The 14,544-nt window shown below is 34.9% G+C and overlaps 2 protein-coding genes across 3 annotated transcripts; one reads left to right on the top strand and one right to left on the bottom strand.

Moving 5' to 3' along the window:
* The first annotated feature begins 893 nt into the window (after nucleotides 1-893).
* Nucleotides 894-2,865, top strand: LOC104223522 (myb-related protein 330-like). 2 transcript variants are annotated; one of them, XM_009774979.2, is made up of 3 exons: nucleotides 894-1,550; nucleotides 1,660-1,789; nucleotides 1,911-2,865. In XM_009774979.2, the coding sequence occupies exons 1-3, from the start codon at nucleotides 1,418-1,420 to the stop codon at nucleotides 2,707-2,709; spliced, it is 1,062 nt and encodes a 353-aa protein (XP_009773281.1). In that variant the 5' UTR covers nucleotides 894-1,417; the 3' UTR covers nucleotides 2,710-2,865. The 2 variants fall into 2 exon arrangements, with proteins under 2 accessions (XP_009773281.1, XP_009773279.1); XM_009774977.2 differs by having other exon boundaries at nucleotides 1,648-1,789.
* Nucleotides 2,866-3,907: 1,042 nt separating this feature from the next.
* On the bottom strand, nucleotides 3,908-11,805 carry LOC104223523 (diamine oxidase [copper-containing] 1, peroxisomal-like). Its single transcript, XM_009774980.2, has 12 exons — nucleotides 11,531-11,805; nucleotides 10,583-10,692; nucleotides 10,141-10,446; nucleotides 9,223-9,335; nucleotides 8,800-9,130; nucleotides 8,498-8,713; nucleotides 8,183-8,419; nucleotides 7,494-7,679; nucleotides 7,245-7,385; nucleotides 6,106-6,374; nucleotides 5,834-5,915; nucleotides 3,908-4,291 (listed from the first exon to the last, which is right to left on the bottom strand). Exons 1-12 carry the CDS (start codon nucleotides 11,724-11,726, stop codon nucleotides 4,154-4,156), a joined length of 2,325 nt encoding a protein of 774 aa, XP_009773282.1. The 5' UTR covers nucleotides 11,727-11,805; the 3' UTR covers nucleotides 3,908-4,153.
* Between the last annotated feature and the right edge of the window lie 2,739 nt (nucleotides 11,806-14,544).

Here is a 14,544-nt window from a genome sequence, read left to right as displayed (position 1 = left end):
ATTGAAAATGACATCAGTTGTCCATACAACATATGAGTTTGTTTCCAAGCTCTAATGATGAATCTTCAAAAAAAAAAAAAAAAATGAAAATGAAGTTGCATGCAAGCAAAACGCTTCGAATATTTCCAACTAAATTTCATATACGTATTTTTCAGTTCCTTCTTTCCCCACCAAGAAAATGTCCATTTATAAGAAATAGAACTATACACAAAGCCAAATTACATCAGCCAAAGCAATTCCTTTCCGGTGCTTCCAAGGAGTGTCGTGCTATGGATGCGATCCTCTCATCCATAATTAAAGGTTTCGAATTTGAGTCTTGGGAATGGAAAAATTTATGGTTGAAACACTACTCCTTCCTAACATGGAGGTATAAATCTGAATTAGTGGGGCAAGTGAATTCCCGGTACCTAATGATTAAAAAGAAAATTATGTGCATGGACCCAAGACTTCTTTGAAATCCTTGTGTCGGTCGATCTTCAAATTGTTATTTTTTAACCTCGTCCATAAATATATGTACAAATATAAATGACAAGTCGTCCAAATGCACTAAATTTCCTCTTCTATCATCTTACGTCTTCTTTCAGGATTGAAAAATTTGTTCTTTTACTGTCTAAGAAAAGGTCGTGGAAGGTGGAAACCTCATGCAGAAAATTGTTAAAGCTCTTTCTTTTTATTCAAACTTTTTAAATTCTTTTGACATTAAAGAATAACTGATTCTTTAGAAGAAAATGACTGTCAAACATAAAAAGAAGTGGTCCAATCTCACATGACCACAGTGCTGAATTTGAGGTTGCAAGAAAGGTTCGATTAATATAAACTGTTGATGAAAGCTCCCCTATATATCCTCGTATCAAATAGCGAAACCTGTCCAATACTCCTGTTTGTGAAGGAAACTCATCCTAAATGACTCTGACTCACAAAACTCATCATAAATATATAATACTGTCCTAAGTCTTGTAGGACTGGTGAGTATTAATATATATACCCGATAGAATAGCCAAAGTGTGATTATAAAGACAAATTACTACTCTTAGCTACAAGTTTAAGGAGTAATTCTTATTTATCTTATGCTTTAGCAATTCTTCTTCCTCCTTTTCCCTTGAAAGTTAGAATAATTATATAGAGCCCAGAGATATCTTAAGATCCAATCCAAAAACATCACCTAAATTTGCGTAAAAACCACTTAATTGCCTCACCTAGCTTCTTCCTTCTCTCTAGCTCTTGGACCTCGAATTCTAAGTATGACATCTCTCTAGCTAGACTTCTTGAGATTATATATTAGCCTTGATATTTAGTTCTCAAACATTGGTTATGAAGATTACCAATCCCATCTCCATACATTCTGAACATAGTCTCAGCTATAAGGTGACAAGTGGTTACTGTTAAAACTTGTGGAAAACCTTAGGCTGCATAGTCAATGGGACGCCATTCTGTTTTTGTTAAGGAGAAGCTAAGGAAAGGATTGTGGTCACCAGAAGAAGATGAAAAATTGTACAATTATATAACCAAATTTGGCGTTGGCTGCTGGAGTTCAGTCCCTAAGCTGGCTGGTATTATATTTTCCATTTCATTCCTCTAAACTGTTGAATTTTCCTTTTCCTCTTCTTGGCATAGAACGGAAGTGAAAAGAAACTTTTCTGTGTGGAGAAATTCTTGCAGGTCTGCAAAGATGTGGAAAGAGTTGCAGGTTGAGATGGATAAACTACTTGAGGCCTAATCTTAAAAGAGGAATGTTCTCACAGGAAGAAGAGGATATCATCCTTAATCTCCATGAAGTTCTTGGAAACAGGTCTTTCATGTTATTTAAACTCAAAAAGAATTAGAGCTCGAGTGTTTTGCTGTTTCTTTTTTATATTTGTACTCCCTTTTGTGTATTCAAATTTCTTTTTTGTCTTCTTTGTAAATTCCAGATGGGCACAGATTGCAGCACAATTACCAGGGAGAACAGATAATGAGATAAAGAATTTCTGGAATTCATATCTAAAGAAGAAGCTAATAAAGCAAGGGATTGATCCAAATACCCACAAGCCACTAAGTGAAAATCAAGTAAGAAATGAGACAGACTGTACAGATAAGGCCTCAATGTTGCTGATACCACAGCTCCCGAGTATGTCAATTTCAGCTAACATGGAGCAACCTTTTCACCTTAGTGAAACAAGTGTCGACTGTGAAGCAAATAGACAATTAACAGAAGCTTCAAGAAACCAACTTGTGAGCAAACAAGTGTTTGATCCTCTGTTTCTGTTTGAATTCCAAGCAAATGTGGATCCAAGTGAGTACAATTCAGAACTGTTAGGTCAATCCCAGCAAAATCTGAGACCTTATGATCATCAGAACCAAATTGAGGGAAATCCAAATTTTGGCTTTTGCTCAATGCCAAGTTTAACAAATTTTGAACATGGACACATGACAGAAACTGAATTTTCCGACAGCTCAAGTTCAAGAATGAGTTTATTATATACAAGTGAAGCCAAAGAGAGCTCAAGCAATAGTTCAACTATGAATAACAATCATAATGCTGCTGAAATTCAGATGAATGACATGTTGGGAAATCCTCAAGACCTGTCATGGGATTCTGAGAACAAAATAGATTCTCTGTTTCAGTATCCTTACAGTGGGATCAAGAATGAAGAAGATTTCAGTAATAACCCATTAAGTTCCTTATCGGAAGATACATGTGGAGAAAATCTTGTCTTCCACCATATCTAAGATGTAAACTCGATCTTCTCTTTTTATTTTTCGAATCTACTTCTTATATCCGTACAATTATACAAAACTGAACTCAAGAGGACTTTGAGGTGAGAATCTTCTCTTCTCCCTTTTTCTTTTCTACTTCTTTGAAAAGTTCTGGTCAAATTTCAACTCTTTACTATCGTATTATCTCAAGAGTTTAGAAGAATAATAGCTTTTTTTTACATCTTTTAGTGGTTAGTATGTTTATCTGGTAAAATGTACTCCATGCTGTCAAACAGGACATACTGTCCTTAACTATCCTTCTTTTTAACTAAGGTGTCATTAGACTAAATCTAAGACTAGATGACACAAAAGACGAGCTACTTGGCTCTTGAAATATATTTCAAGTTCAGATAGTTCGCATATAACAAAGTTAAAACACCCATAATTCAACCCCTCTTTTGAATTGTATGAAGTGTATTAACAACACATATGGAAAGAGTTTTGTTGTGCATTTTAATTCGTACGTCCAAGACTCCAAGTTTCTTTCCTTTCTTTCAGGGGGAGGAGGGGAGGGGGTAGGAGTAGTATCACCACACAGCGAATCAAGTTGAAGTGTGAGTAATCAGTCAATCAATTAATGAATAATTATGAACAACTACGATGGAAATTACCTGCAATGTACAATCAGTTACAAATACATGTATAACCTTCCTACTATTAGCAAGAATTGAACCCAAAACTTCTAGAGTTTGAAGAGATGAGTCTTATTTATAGTACTATGGATTAATTGTCAGAGAAGGTTTTAAATTGATATTTTGCATGAATTTTAGAACTCTGATGCAAACAAGGAGCAAATAATGGTCTTTGTACCATGAAAGAAGAGAGACAGAATATACAAAAGAGGAACTTATAATCATTATCTTAATGGTTATAGGTGCTTGGAGTTATTATTTCCACTATTCCAATTGAAAATTCACATATGTATGATTCATGTGAATTTCTTTGTCTGTTGCATGTTCACATGCTTAACAATCAAGATCAAAAACTTAATTGTGTGTGCTTCAATTGGAGCACACATCAAGTTGTTGCTAGACTTAGTGGGGTAAGTCTAATTGTAATCGGATCTGGCATCAAGTAGAGCATGATAAAGCTGTTCTCTTTGTTATTATTGGAATTCAGTGGTATTTGATAATCTTTTTCAAATATTCAAGTTTAAGATGGACCTGTGAAAGAGGTTATACCATACAAATAAAAATACAAAGAGAGTGAAGGTTATTAGATTTTCTATATAACGATGTTCAAGGTCAATAGAAAACAGGACATGCTTTGCTTAAACACGTTATCTAAAATATAGCAACATCCATGTAGTAGCACCAACTAATTCAGGACTGTACCGAAAGAAACAAAAGATGGAAGTTTGCCTGTCGTGTGTCTGTGCAGATAATACGAGAGGTCTATTTTCTGAATCAGAAACCTTTCAAAGCTTGGCCATCAAATTACTGGGAGTGGGCTTTGCTACACCATTTTCTGAACCATCACTGTCTTTGATTTCCATGTCACATCCCCGAGGAGGAGGTACATCTACAGCGGGAGAGCAGTTAAAGAATCCATGTGGCTGCACCAACAAGCAGAAATAATCATTCTTTAAACTGAACAGGTTATGGACAAACAGAACCATCCACCTTCTATTATGACTTATGAGTAGGGGTGGCAGGCAGGTCGGGTCGGATATGGGCGAGCTGAAAACGGGTAATGCAAAAAATAGATAAATTATCCGACCCGACACATATTTAATACGGATAAAACACTGGTTAACCGGCGAATAATATAAATATCCATATTATCCATGGCTTCTTGAATATGATTACTTTTGAGAGAATTCCTAGTCTTTCTAACTTGAGGAACCTCCAATTTGAGGCTTTATAAATGTAAAAGTTAAACCCGTTGGTTATTCATTTTCTAATTGGATAATATGGGTCTTATCCATATTTGACCCGTTTTTAAAAAGTTCATTATTCAACTCATTTTTTGATGGATAATATGGGTGGATAACTGTTTTCTTTTAACCATTTTGCCAACTCTACTTATGAGTATAGAACTAATCCCTTTTCAACCGAATTTCCATGTTATATCGATCAATGAATCAACTATGTTAATACCAAATTAGTTAGGGAACTTATTGGTTTAGCCATCAAGATATCACAACCCTCTTCTTTATCCGGATTGAAGACCGGCTATGCAAAATTTTACATACGTGGAGTTAAGTTTTCCATGAATCTTAACAGTTTTCACAATGAATATTATACAGCAGGTTTTTGGAGTTGGATAAAGTCATTGCTAAACTTGGGCAATAAACTTAAACAGGTTCTGAGGAAGGGATATAATTCTCTAGTTTAGCCAGCAATTTCGAAAAAAGATTACAAGATTTCAGTAATTAAAAAGGATGGAGAGTTTTATCACTAAATTTACTGTGGTTAACCTGATCCAGACTTAAGGTCTTGGCCTATTAGGACTGATAAAAAAAAAAAATGCTGAGGTACATTTTCCAGCCATTGCAGTTTATTAACAACTTCCGTACTCTCCCTCTCCCCAAAAACCCTCTTCCTTGTTCAACAGAGTAAAACATCCAACAGACTATTACAACAACAAAAAACCCAGCTTAATCCCATACGTGCAGTCTGGGGAGGGTAGTGTGTACGCAGCCTTACCCCTACCCTATAAAGGCAGAGAGGTTGTTTCCAATAGACCCTCAGCTTAAGGAACAGTAAAAGTAAAGCAACAAGCAAATCCAACGGACTATTGAATAGGTTAATGTCAAGATAACAACTTGAAAAAGAACCTTCTCATTTCTACTACCAGCTCCCAATTGCTTTGATTTTACAAGTTCTCTGTGGATATTCACGATCCTTTCTACTCCACTGCCAATACTTCCAATGCTACACTCTATGTTTATGTTTGGCTAGTTATTGTAACATACACATAGCGAATGTATGAATGAGTTGAGTTATTGCAAAAAATTGATACAATACATAATCAGCTCTTTAGTACCAAGTAAATGGTAACACAATAGATAACGAGAAGTTAGATGATGACAAAGATAAGGAGAAAAACACCAGTACATACAAAATAAACACAAAACATCCATATTCCAGAATACCTGAAGCATAAAACCGATATGTTCAACTGGCATAACAGGCCAGTCCTCCAACCGAGGAACATGTGTGATTCCAAAAACATACCTGCAATAATCTGTGTAGATCAGAATTTCAAGGAATAGGGAACTTCTCAAACATGTATATAAGGGTTTCCAAGGAATTAGAAGTTTTACATCTAGCTCTTTATGAAAGTTAAGTTTGTGTGTGAGGTAAAACAATCTGAAACCTGCAACTCCAATGTTATAACATAATTTGACAGTTGTCGGAAACGAACCAGAGAACAACATCACTTTCTTCCAGAGAACGATCTTGCTTAACCCAAGAAGCTAATCCCTCACCAACACGTGGATTTTGATTAGGGAACTCTCCCCCGGGAAAATCTTCTCCGGGTGCATATTTTGTAACCCATAGATTGTGCTTCAAAAATGCAGCTCTTCTCAAAAACTTAGCCTTAGGACCAGCCAATGGCAAACAGTTAGGGCCAGGTACCAGCTTGTACCCTGTTAGCTGTCCTGTTCTATTGGATGTTCTTGTGTTCCTAACCTGCAAAATCAGATGTTCGCAGTCACATCGATGGCTCTGTTACTAGGTTGGGGATGCGAGTATTCAATTTCTTCCACTTCTCCTTGGTTTTTGAGTTAGCAGATTTTGGAATCTAAAAATTGACTCCACAATACCACATGCTGAAACAATAAAGTTCAACCGCCCTATCTAAATGAATTTGCAATTGAAATTTTCATCAACAATCTTACGGTGGAAGGTTAGCAGGTAGTTGAGCGTATTTCTTTTCCATAGCAGTAGTATTAGTATTGCTCTTGTATTTCCTTATGCTTAGTTTTCTTTTACTACCTGTTGTTTCTATTTCTTATTCTTATCCCTATTCTTGTTTCTTTCGCTTCGGTTAATCTATCATCGTGTTGTTGTTACTGCTTGATGCTATTGTTTCTTTTTCTATCTTTCCTTGAGCGAAGGGTCCATCGGGAACAACTTCTCTACCTTCACAAGGTAGGGGGCAAGATCTGCATACACTCTACCCTCCCTAAACCCCACTTGTGGGACTAAACTGGGTTTGTTGTTTTCGTTACCAAACACATCTCTAGCCAAAGAGAGCAAAACTCAACAAAAGTTCGTGATTTTCAGAAGAATGAAACATAATATACTCTTATGCCAAAACCATACAAGTCACAGAAAGTTCTTAAAATCATTTTTTTGGAGAAACAATTCTCATATGACAAGACTAGCATTAAGGTGGAGGTTCTACACATTGCATTTAGCTCCCTCAAAAATCAGTGGCCATGTTTAAGGACCACAGTCTACTATGAGTACATATCTCAGCAGATACTGTGCCAGGAAGTAACCTGAAGAACAGTTCTATAAAAAGAAAGGAGGATACAGTCAAGTAAGGCTTCTTACAATCCAATGACGAGCAGATAAAGTATCACAGTCACGCATTGCTTGCAATTCAGACGTAAGCACTGTTTCCTTAGCATAGAATGCATTGTTGTGAACATTTTCTTTCCCAGGTTCTTCAACTCTAACATTAACTTCAACAACCTAGACAAAGGACTAACAACTCAGATTAGAAAGTTAAGAACTGGGAAACTGAAGGTATGAAATTACTTTAACTTCCGGGTGGACATGGTAACTTGTTCCACTAAATACCTGATTGTGTGCTTCTCCTGGTTTACAATCAACTGCCATATTCATACGAGCAACAAAGAAGTGTTGATGAACAGGTGCATACAATCCCGGTGCTATTGTGGTGCCATATTTACGAGACTCTCCGGGAGGCAGTGCTCCCAAACTGAGAATTCCTGTGAGTTTGATTTCTGCTTCAATTTTCCCATCCTGCAACCACAAAATTTACAGATCATTTCAAAATGGTAAGTGGAGCTAAACGTACTTACAATCAGTAAAGACATTTATACAAAATAAATGAGCATAAATTCTGAATTTTTTTCTTGGGGATAGATGTAAACTTCTGATATTCACTTGTCTTTGGCTTAGCAAATCCCCCCTCGCCCACAAAAAAAAAAAAAAAAGGCATAAGCAAGTAGTAGAGCTATTATTGGTATCAACTCAATTATAACAGAATGATAACATTGGTTTTGTTTCAAGCATTTGGCCAAGAATGAGGGTTTTTTCTCCCCAGGAATGAGTTTGTCTCTCAGAAAACATTATTCATAAACACGACCGAAGTTACAAGAAATTCTTTATCTTGCTTCTGCTTGCTTTCTTTTCCCTCAAGTGTTCTAAATAAAATGTGAACTTGTAATAAAACTTCATTGTTACCTAATTTTTTTAGAACATGCAAACACAGGATTTCCTGATAATGATTTTCTTATTCTTGCCTGGTAAAAGTGCCAGTAGAATCCATATTCATAATTGGCCACAGTGCAAATAAAAGAAACTGTAAGTCGTCTAGACCGTCTAACTTCTGCAAGGCCAGTTCTCCAATCTTGATGCTTCCAGAGCATCCCGTGATCTTCTTCATGCAAACATACACAATTTTCAGTGGTTTCTACTCCTCCGGTAAAATTTGCAAAATTGGCATCAAAGTACTTTATGTATCCTAAACAATCGCATCCCTGCAAGGGTGATTTTGTTAGATTAGCACTTACATTCCCAAAAGTCATCCATAATTGAACCATAGAAATGTCAGTTACCCTCTTAAGTGAATGAGCATTCTTTCCGAGCCCATCTTCTCCTGCATCAAAAGCGTTCTTTCTGTAATGTGGGTCATTTGGATCCCCATAGGGGACAACCATCTCCACAAAACTCAATCTATGGGCTATGGGTCTCCGACCCCTACTACCGTCAATATATGCCACAGAGTGTATAACCAAACCCTCCCTAGGGGTGAAACCTACTCGGAAGTTCCACTGTCAAAACAAAGTGAAAGAATGACATGTTAGATGTATAAGCAAATAATCCTTCATTGCATATCAGACTGGAAAAAAGAATTTACCTTTTGCCACTCCACATAGTTCCCATTGACTCGAAAGCTTGGACCCTCTGGCTGAATAATCTGGAGGGGTTTCACATCACTTCGATCGACCCCTCCTCTTGTCTCACCAGCAGTGTAATTCCTCAGTGGATCAGCTGGAGGTAAAGGTACAAGTTTGCGGTCTTCAAACTCTATCACCTGCATTTTTTGCACATCAACAAGTACATAAATTCCTTCAACCGGTCTTGCATATCCATTTTCCATTGGGCAGTCACTCTCTGATCTGCAGAATACTAGCGGTTTGGCAAGCCTGCGGCTAGGAGCATCAGCCTCACTGTGAAAACCAACGCACCTGTGCGGAAAGCATTTTCAGGTCGAAATGCAATGAAATAAGAAATCGGTTCTTAAAGGAGAAGAAAGAAAAATCAAGGGTATTTAACTAACCAGGGGTCCACCATCACAAGATCCATGTCATCAATACCCCTTCTCTTCATTGCTTCCCTAAAAGGAGGATAATTTTTAACTACAGCTTCACAGTCTGCATACTCTTGTGCATCCTACAATCAGTACAAAGTTAAGATGATATGTAAAATTTGAGAATTATTGAAATTTAAAGAGCTGACCTATACCACAACTCACTTAAGCCAAAAAACTTAAAAGTTGCAAACTTTAACATTTTTTGGGTTGACTTGAGAGTTGAGACAGACTATATATGCAAAAATTACTTCTGACTATGGTGTATAAGTATGCTCTACTTTCCATATGATGGGAAAGAAAACACAGTTCATCAAGAAGAGAGCAATATAAGTAAGCAAAAGTATATATAGCACGAAAAACACTTAATCGGCTTGTCGAATCAGAATGGATGTCCAATTTGGCTTGTGTCCTTTCTCCTTGTTGCCCCAAGACCGTATGCTCGTACAAGAAAAATGCAAATTCTTCCGACTCTTTTCTTTCATAGAGTGTTTAGAATCTCTAGAGCACCAGTTGTACAAGACCAGTTGATAGAAACAAAAGAACAACCAACTTACTGCTAGGAAAATTAATTAAATGTTCCATTAGGACGGAGGTATTCACAACTTCAAAAATGTTCATAACTTAATTAATCGGTTGATCTAGCCAAGTGAACGTTCTAAAGTATACCAATAAATGAAATCGGTAATGTTTCAGAAAATATAGTTAAAATTCATTATTCATGAGCAATTATTAGAGTGAAGTGTGAAAGCATTTGGTTTAAAACGTAATAAGAACTTTGGGTTGCTCTTACTTGGTGTTCTCAGTTCAGTTCTTTGATAACCCAATTGCATCTGTTGTTCATGTACTTCTAAACTCTTAAAGTTCTAAAGACGAGAAATTGCTTACTATAGGTGGCTGAACATCTGGAACAACATAGGATGAAATCACTTTTCCCTTGTGATGTCCACCTCGAGCAGCAGCATGTACTTCAGCTAGCTCAACAATCCATATGCTTGTCTCATTTGTTTTCTTATTATATACAATAAGTCTAGCTCGCCTTGGAGGAAGCTTAGTAGGAATGGGAAGCCCTCCTTTCCTTCTGGACATCAACGAAGATTGGAAAGGTGGGAAGAAATAGGCATCAGCCAGTGCAATGACACTTTTATCAGGTTCCAGTAGAACCACCTCAATAAAGCGCATGCCATCTCTGACCTAAAATGTTTTTGCAAAAAATAAATAAATGAAAACAATTAGGGGAATTGAGAGCAAATGATGTCCTGTTGTTCAACTAATACTTGTTCAATTGTTCAACGCAAAAATGGATGACAAAAAGACAGTGATTAAGAACCTCGGGTGTTTCACCGGCAGCTCTGACGGTCGCCACAGCCACAGAGATTTCAGCAGCAGATAAAGGGTCCAAAGGATGGCATGTATGAGCTCTTGGCATGATTTGTTTCCCTGCATAAACATGGAATCGTCAAGCACTGAACATCTTACCAACTACTCCAATAACAAGCTCCCTCCATTAATGTATCACTTTGTTTTTATCTTTTCTTAATTTTTAAAGGAAAAAAAATCTTTTCTTATTCTTTTCAAAAGGAATTTCATTTACTTAAGTTTCACAAAACAAGGAAGGACATGGTAGGTTGACATACAACCTAAAAATAGTTTTAACTATTACAGTATAAATCCTCTGGAGAAAAATACACGAGTATAGAGTGAAATGGATATACAAAGATACAAATGATTTGATATCACCTAGTTTGAAATTAGGAATTAGTTAACTATTTGATTGATCGTCAATTCAAATTAAGGACAAGACTCTACGTTAATAATTGCAGGGGTAAAATATATTGTAGTGATCTAAATAATATATTATTTGATCTAAAAATATAAGTGCAGGAATTGTGCAACTACACTGGCAACATCCAAAAGTAAACCCTGATTGTTGAGACTAAACAAATGTTTAAGGACCGTAATTCTACTGTAGCTTATTCAATAGAATTTCCTTCTCCATGTATACCAAAATTAAGACTACAGGTATATAAATTACGAGGATATAGAAATAATTTGTCAGTGCAGATGAACAAAATCATCGAAGCTGTCATTTATATTCGGTAAGCACACGAAAATCAAACATGCAGATGCCCAAATTACAGAAAGAGACAACAACTTGTGCAATTGCACACATACATATACTCCGAAGTCCGACGGCCGGCTAAAACACACACACACACACACATTGTTTGAATAGAGGGTAGAAACTTAATTTTATATAGTCGAAAGGCATTTATACCTTTGCCGGAGGGATTGGAGGAAGGAGGTTGAGAGTTAACCAATGACGTCAGCGCCGGCGTTTGTTTCTGCTGATCGTCCTCCACGACGGAGGCTGCGACGGACTCACGACGGATGACAGAAGCGGAAGCCGAAGGGCAGCAAGAAGCAGTAGTAGTCGGAGGAGGAGGAGTCACCTTGTGCAAAGTTGCGGCCATTGCCAACGGAATGAAAATGCCAAGTGTGATCACAGTCTACTGACATATACAGCAATCACGTATACACATTCAGCTTCGCCACTCACTCAGCTTAATAGTTGTTGACTGTTGTTTGGACGTATGTCCCGTGATGGTATATAGAAGAGAGCTGAAAATGGCAATTTTTTTTTTAATATTCCGCAATTTATGTGACACTTTTAAATTTAATTGATATTTCAAGTTAAATTAAATTAATTTAATTTGATAGTTTAAAATTAAAATTTAAATATTTAAAAACTATAATAAATTAAATTGCAATTTTTCACATGTCTGTATTATGAAAAAATATATTTTATAAAATTCCATATAATTTGAATATCGAGAAGGAAAAAATATTATACAAATTAGAACAAAAACAATATGTCGATAAACAATACTAGTAGTGACTAGAAGGGCCAAATTGATAGTTTCAGTAGTTGTGGTTGTTGAATCTTGTATAAGTTAGACTGTAATCTGCATATCAAATAACAATTTATATTCCTTTTGTATATTGTATATGCTCCTAATGGTTGTTTTTAGATTGTCTCTTCGAATCAAATCTTTTGGGAAGCTTTTGGATTAAGCCCCCATTTTACATTTCACATGTTAGGCACAGCTTCTGTATTCTCTTGGCCATTTAATTATCTTCTTTTCGAGTTTATCGAATCATGTTCATTATGGAAAATTGGCTATTTTCTTATAAAGATTTTAATACGCATTTACTATATCCAATTAATTACCTAAAAATCTATATTATATTAAAAGGAGGACAGTGAAGCATGAGATTAAGTCAAGTGGCATATTAAGAAAATGCCACTTGGCACTTCTAACAAAATCAAAATAGATTTGAGACAAATTTAATAAGGATTAATACAAACTAAATTTGATCAAATTTAATTTACATGGTTATTGGATTTGTCTTTGACTAGATATCATTTGAATTTAGTTTCTAAGATTATGCACGTTTGAGTTATTATGTAAGGAAATAATAATTTATTTGGTTTACTAAAAGAAAAGTAATGACCCATATGATATCCTCATTAAATGCTACATTAATAATAATTGGGTTATATGTAAGGAAACAAAGGAGTCAGTTTTGGTTTAGAAAGGGAGAACTTAAATTTAGTATTAGAATAATCATGAGTTTTGGAGTTTTGTAAATATAAGTAATATCTTGACAGGAATAAAATTATATGACACAAAATATGCATAATTTCCTTTAAAGTGAGGAAATTCAGGATGCATGATAGGGCTGATTAAAAAATATTTTTGGAAAGTGAATAATTATACAATAATCACGAATTATAATTATATTTGGAAAAAAAATATTGTGACCAAGAGTCATTCCAAAATAAAAAACAATCAAGCTTTGAATTTATTCAAAAAATTTCTGCCAAAGGAAAGGTCATTAATGATTGAAGACACCCTTAACGATAGACTCTAAACCCTAATAATGTCTGCTACTTTATAAATACTACATTATTATTGGAATATAATCCTATAATATATTACAACTTCAACCTTTAAAGTATACATCATATACAAAAAACTAGGTTGAAGCCATTACTCCTTCAAAAAAATTATACGAAAACTAACCTCATCAATGATATATCCGATACAAAGATGCTATGAAATGTAAAGGTTCGTGTCGTGTGATTATGGATGGTTCCAGATCGCAAAAAGACATAATCCATTTTAATTGGAGATGATACTGCAGGATGAGAAGGTATTTATATTATACTGCTCAATTTATTTTCTGGAGTTTATGCGGTGAGAAGCATGTTATGTACTTACAACATAAATGCATATTCAAGAGTTACTGTACAAGAATGCTTGGGGATTTTTAAAATATCTCTACGGTAGAGGTTAACTTTTTTGGTTTATAAAAATATACACGTTCATTGCTTGCACTATGCAAAGTTTTCATAATTTATTCAGATGCTTTACTTGATAAAATTGACATTTAAGTTTTTCTTCTAAATCTTTTCTGCTTTATACTGGCAGAGTCAAGAAAGGACAGCATCATACAATTAAAATAACAACAAGATCAATACTATCAAAGAGAAGGAGATGATCTCTGCTTATTCCTTTGATTCTGCAAACATATGCTCACGGATAATATATTATTTTTTCTGGAGCCAATAAGATAATGAAAGTACCACTTAATTTTGTTGGTTTTTTTTGCATTGTATATATTAGGTTCAAGCATGAAGATAGTGGCACAACCAGCTTAAAGTATATGCTCGGCATTGTATGTCTTCATATATCTTCTATATGTTTCTTTTGTTAAATCAAATCAACTCAAAACTTATCCAAACTTTTGAATGAAAAAAATAAATAGATCAAATCTTATTCAAGCTTTTATATTTAAAAAGAAAACTCCAAATATGAAAAAAAAAAATAAAAAAAAATAAAGCCTTGAGATTTCGATTGAGTGTAAAGTATGAGCATATGCATATTTTTTTATACCTATTATTGGATTAAATATTAGATGAAATAATTATATAAGAATTTATAATAGGGGAAAATAATATAGAAAGACGGGGATGGTTATAGTGTGAGAGAATTTATACGTTAAATTGCTTTAAAAGATAAAATAAAATTAATAAATAAAATTAAACAATGAATAATTTAGAGAAATAGTCATATAAGATAAATTTAAGTTAAATTTCAGTAGTAATTAATAGAAAACTATATTCATTGTATTATATTAAACTGGTAAGTTACTAAATATTCATATGACAATTTAATAATAGTAAGTAAGAATAATATAATTAGATAATCAAAGAACAAAAAAAAG

This window comes from Nicotiana sylvestris, chromosome 6 (assembly GCF_000393655.2).
Source record: "Nicotiana sylvestris chromosome 6, ASM39365v2, whole genome shotgun sequence".
In the NCBI taxonomy this organism is placed as follows: Eukaryota; Viridiplantae; Streptophyta; class Magnoliopsida; order Solanales; family Solanaceae; genus Nicotiana; species Nicotiana sylvestris.
The sequence above is the reverse complement of the archived record's forward strand: the minus strand, read 5'-3'. Positions and strand labels throughout refer to the sequence as shown.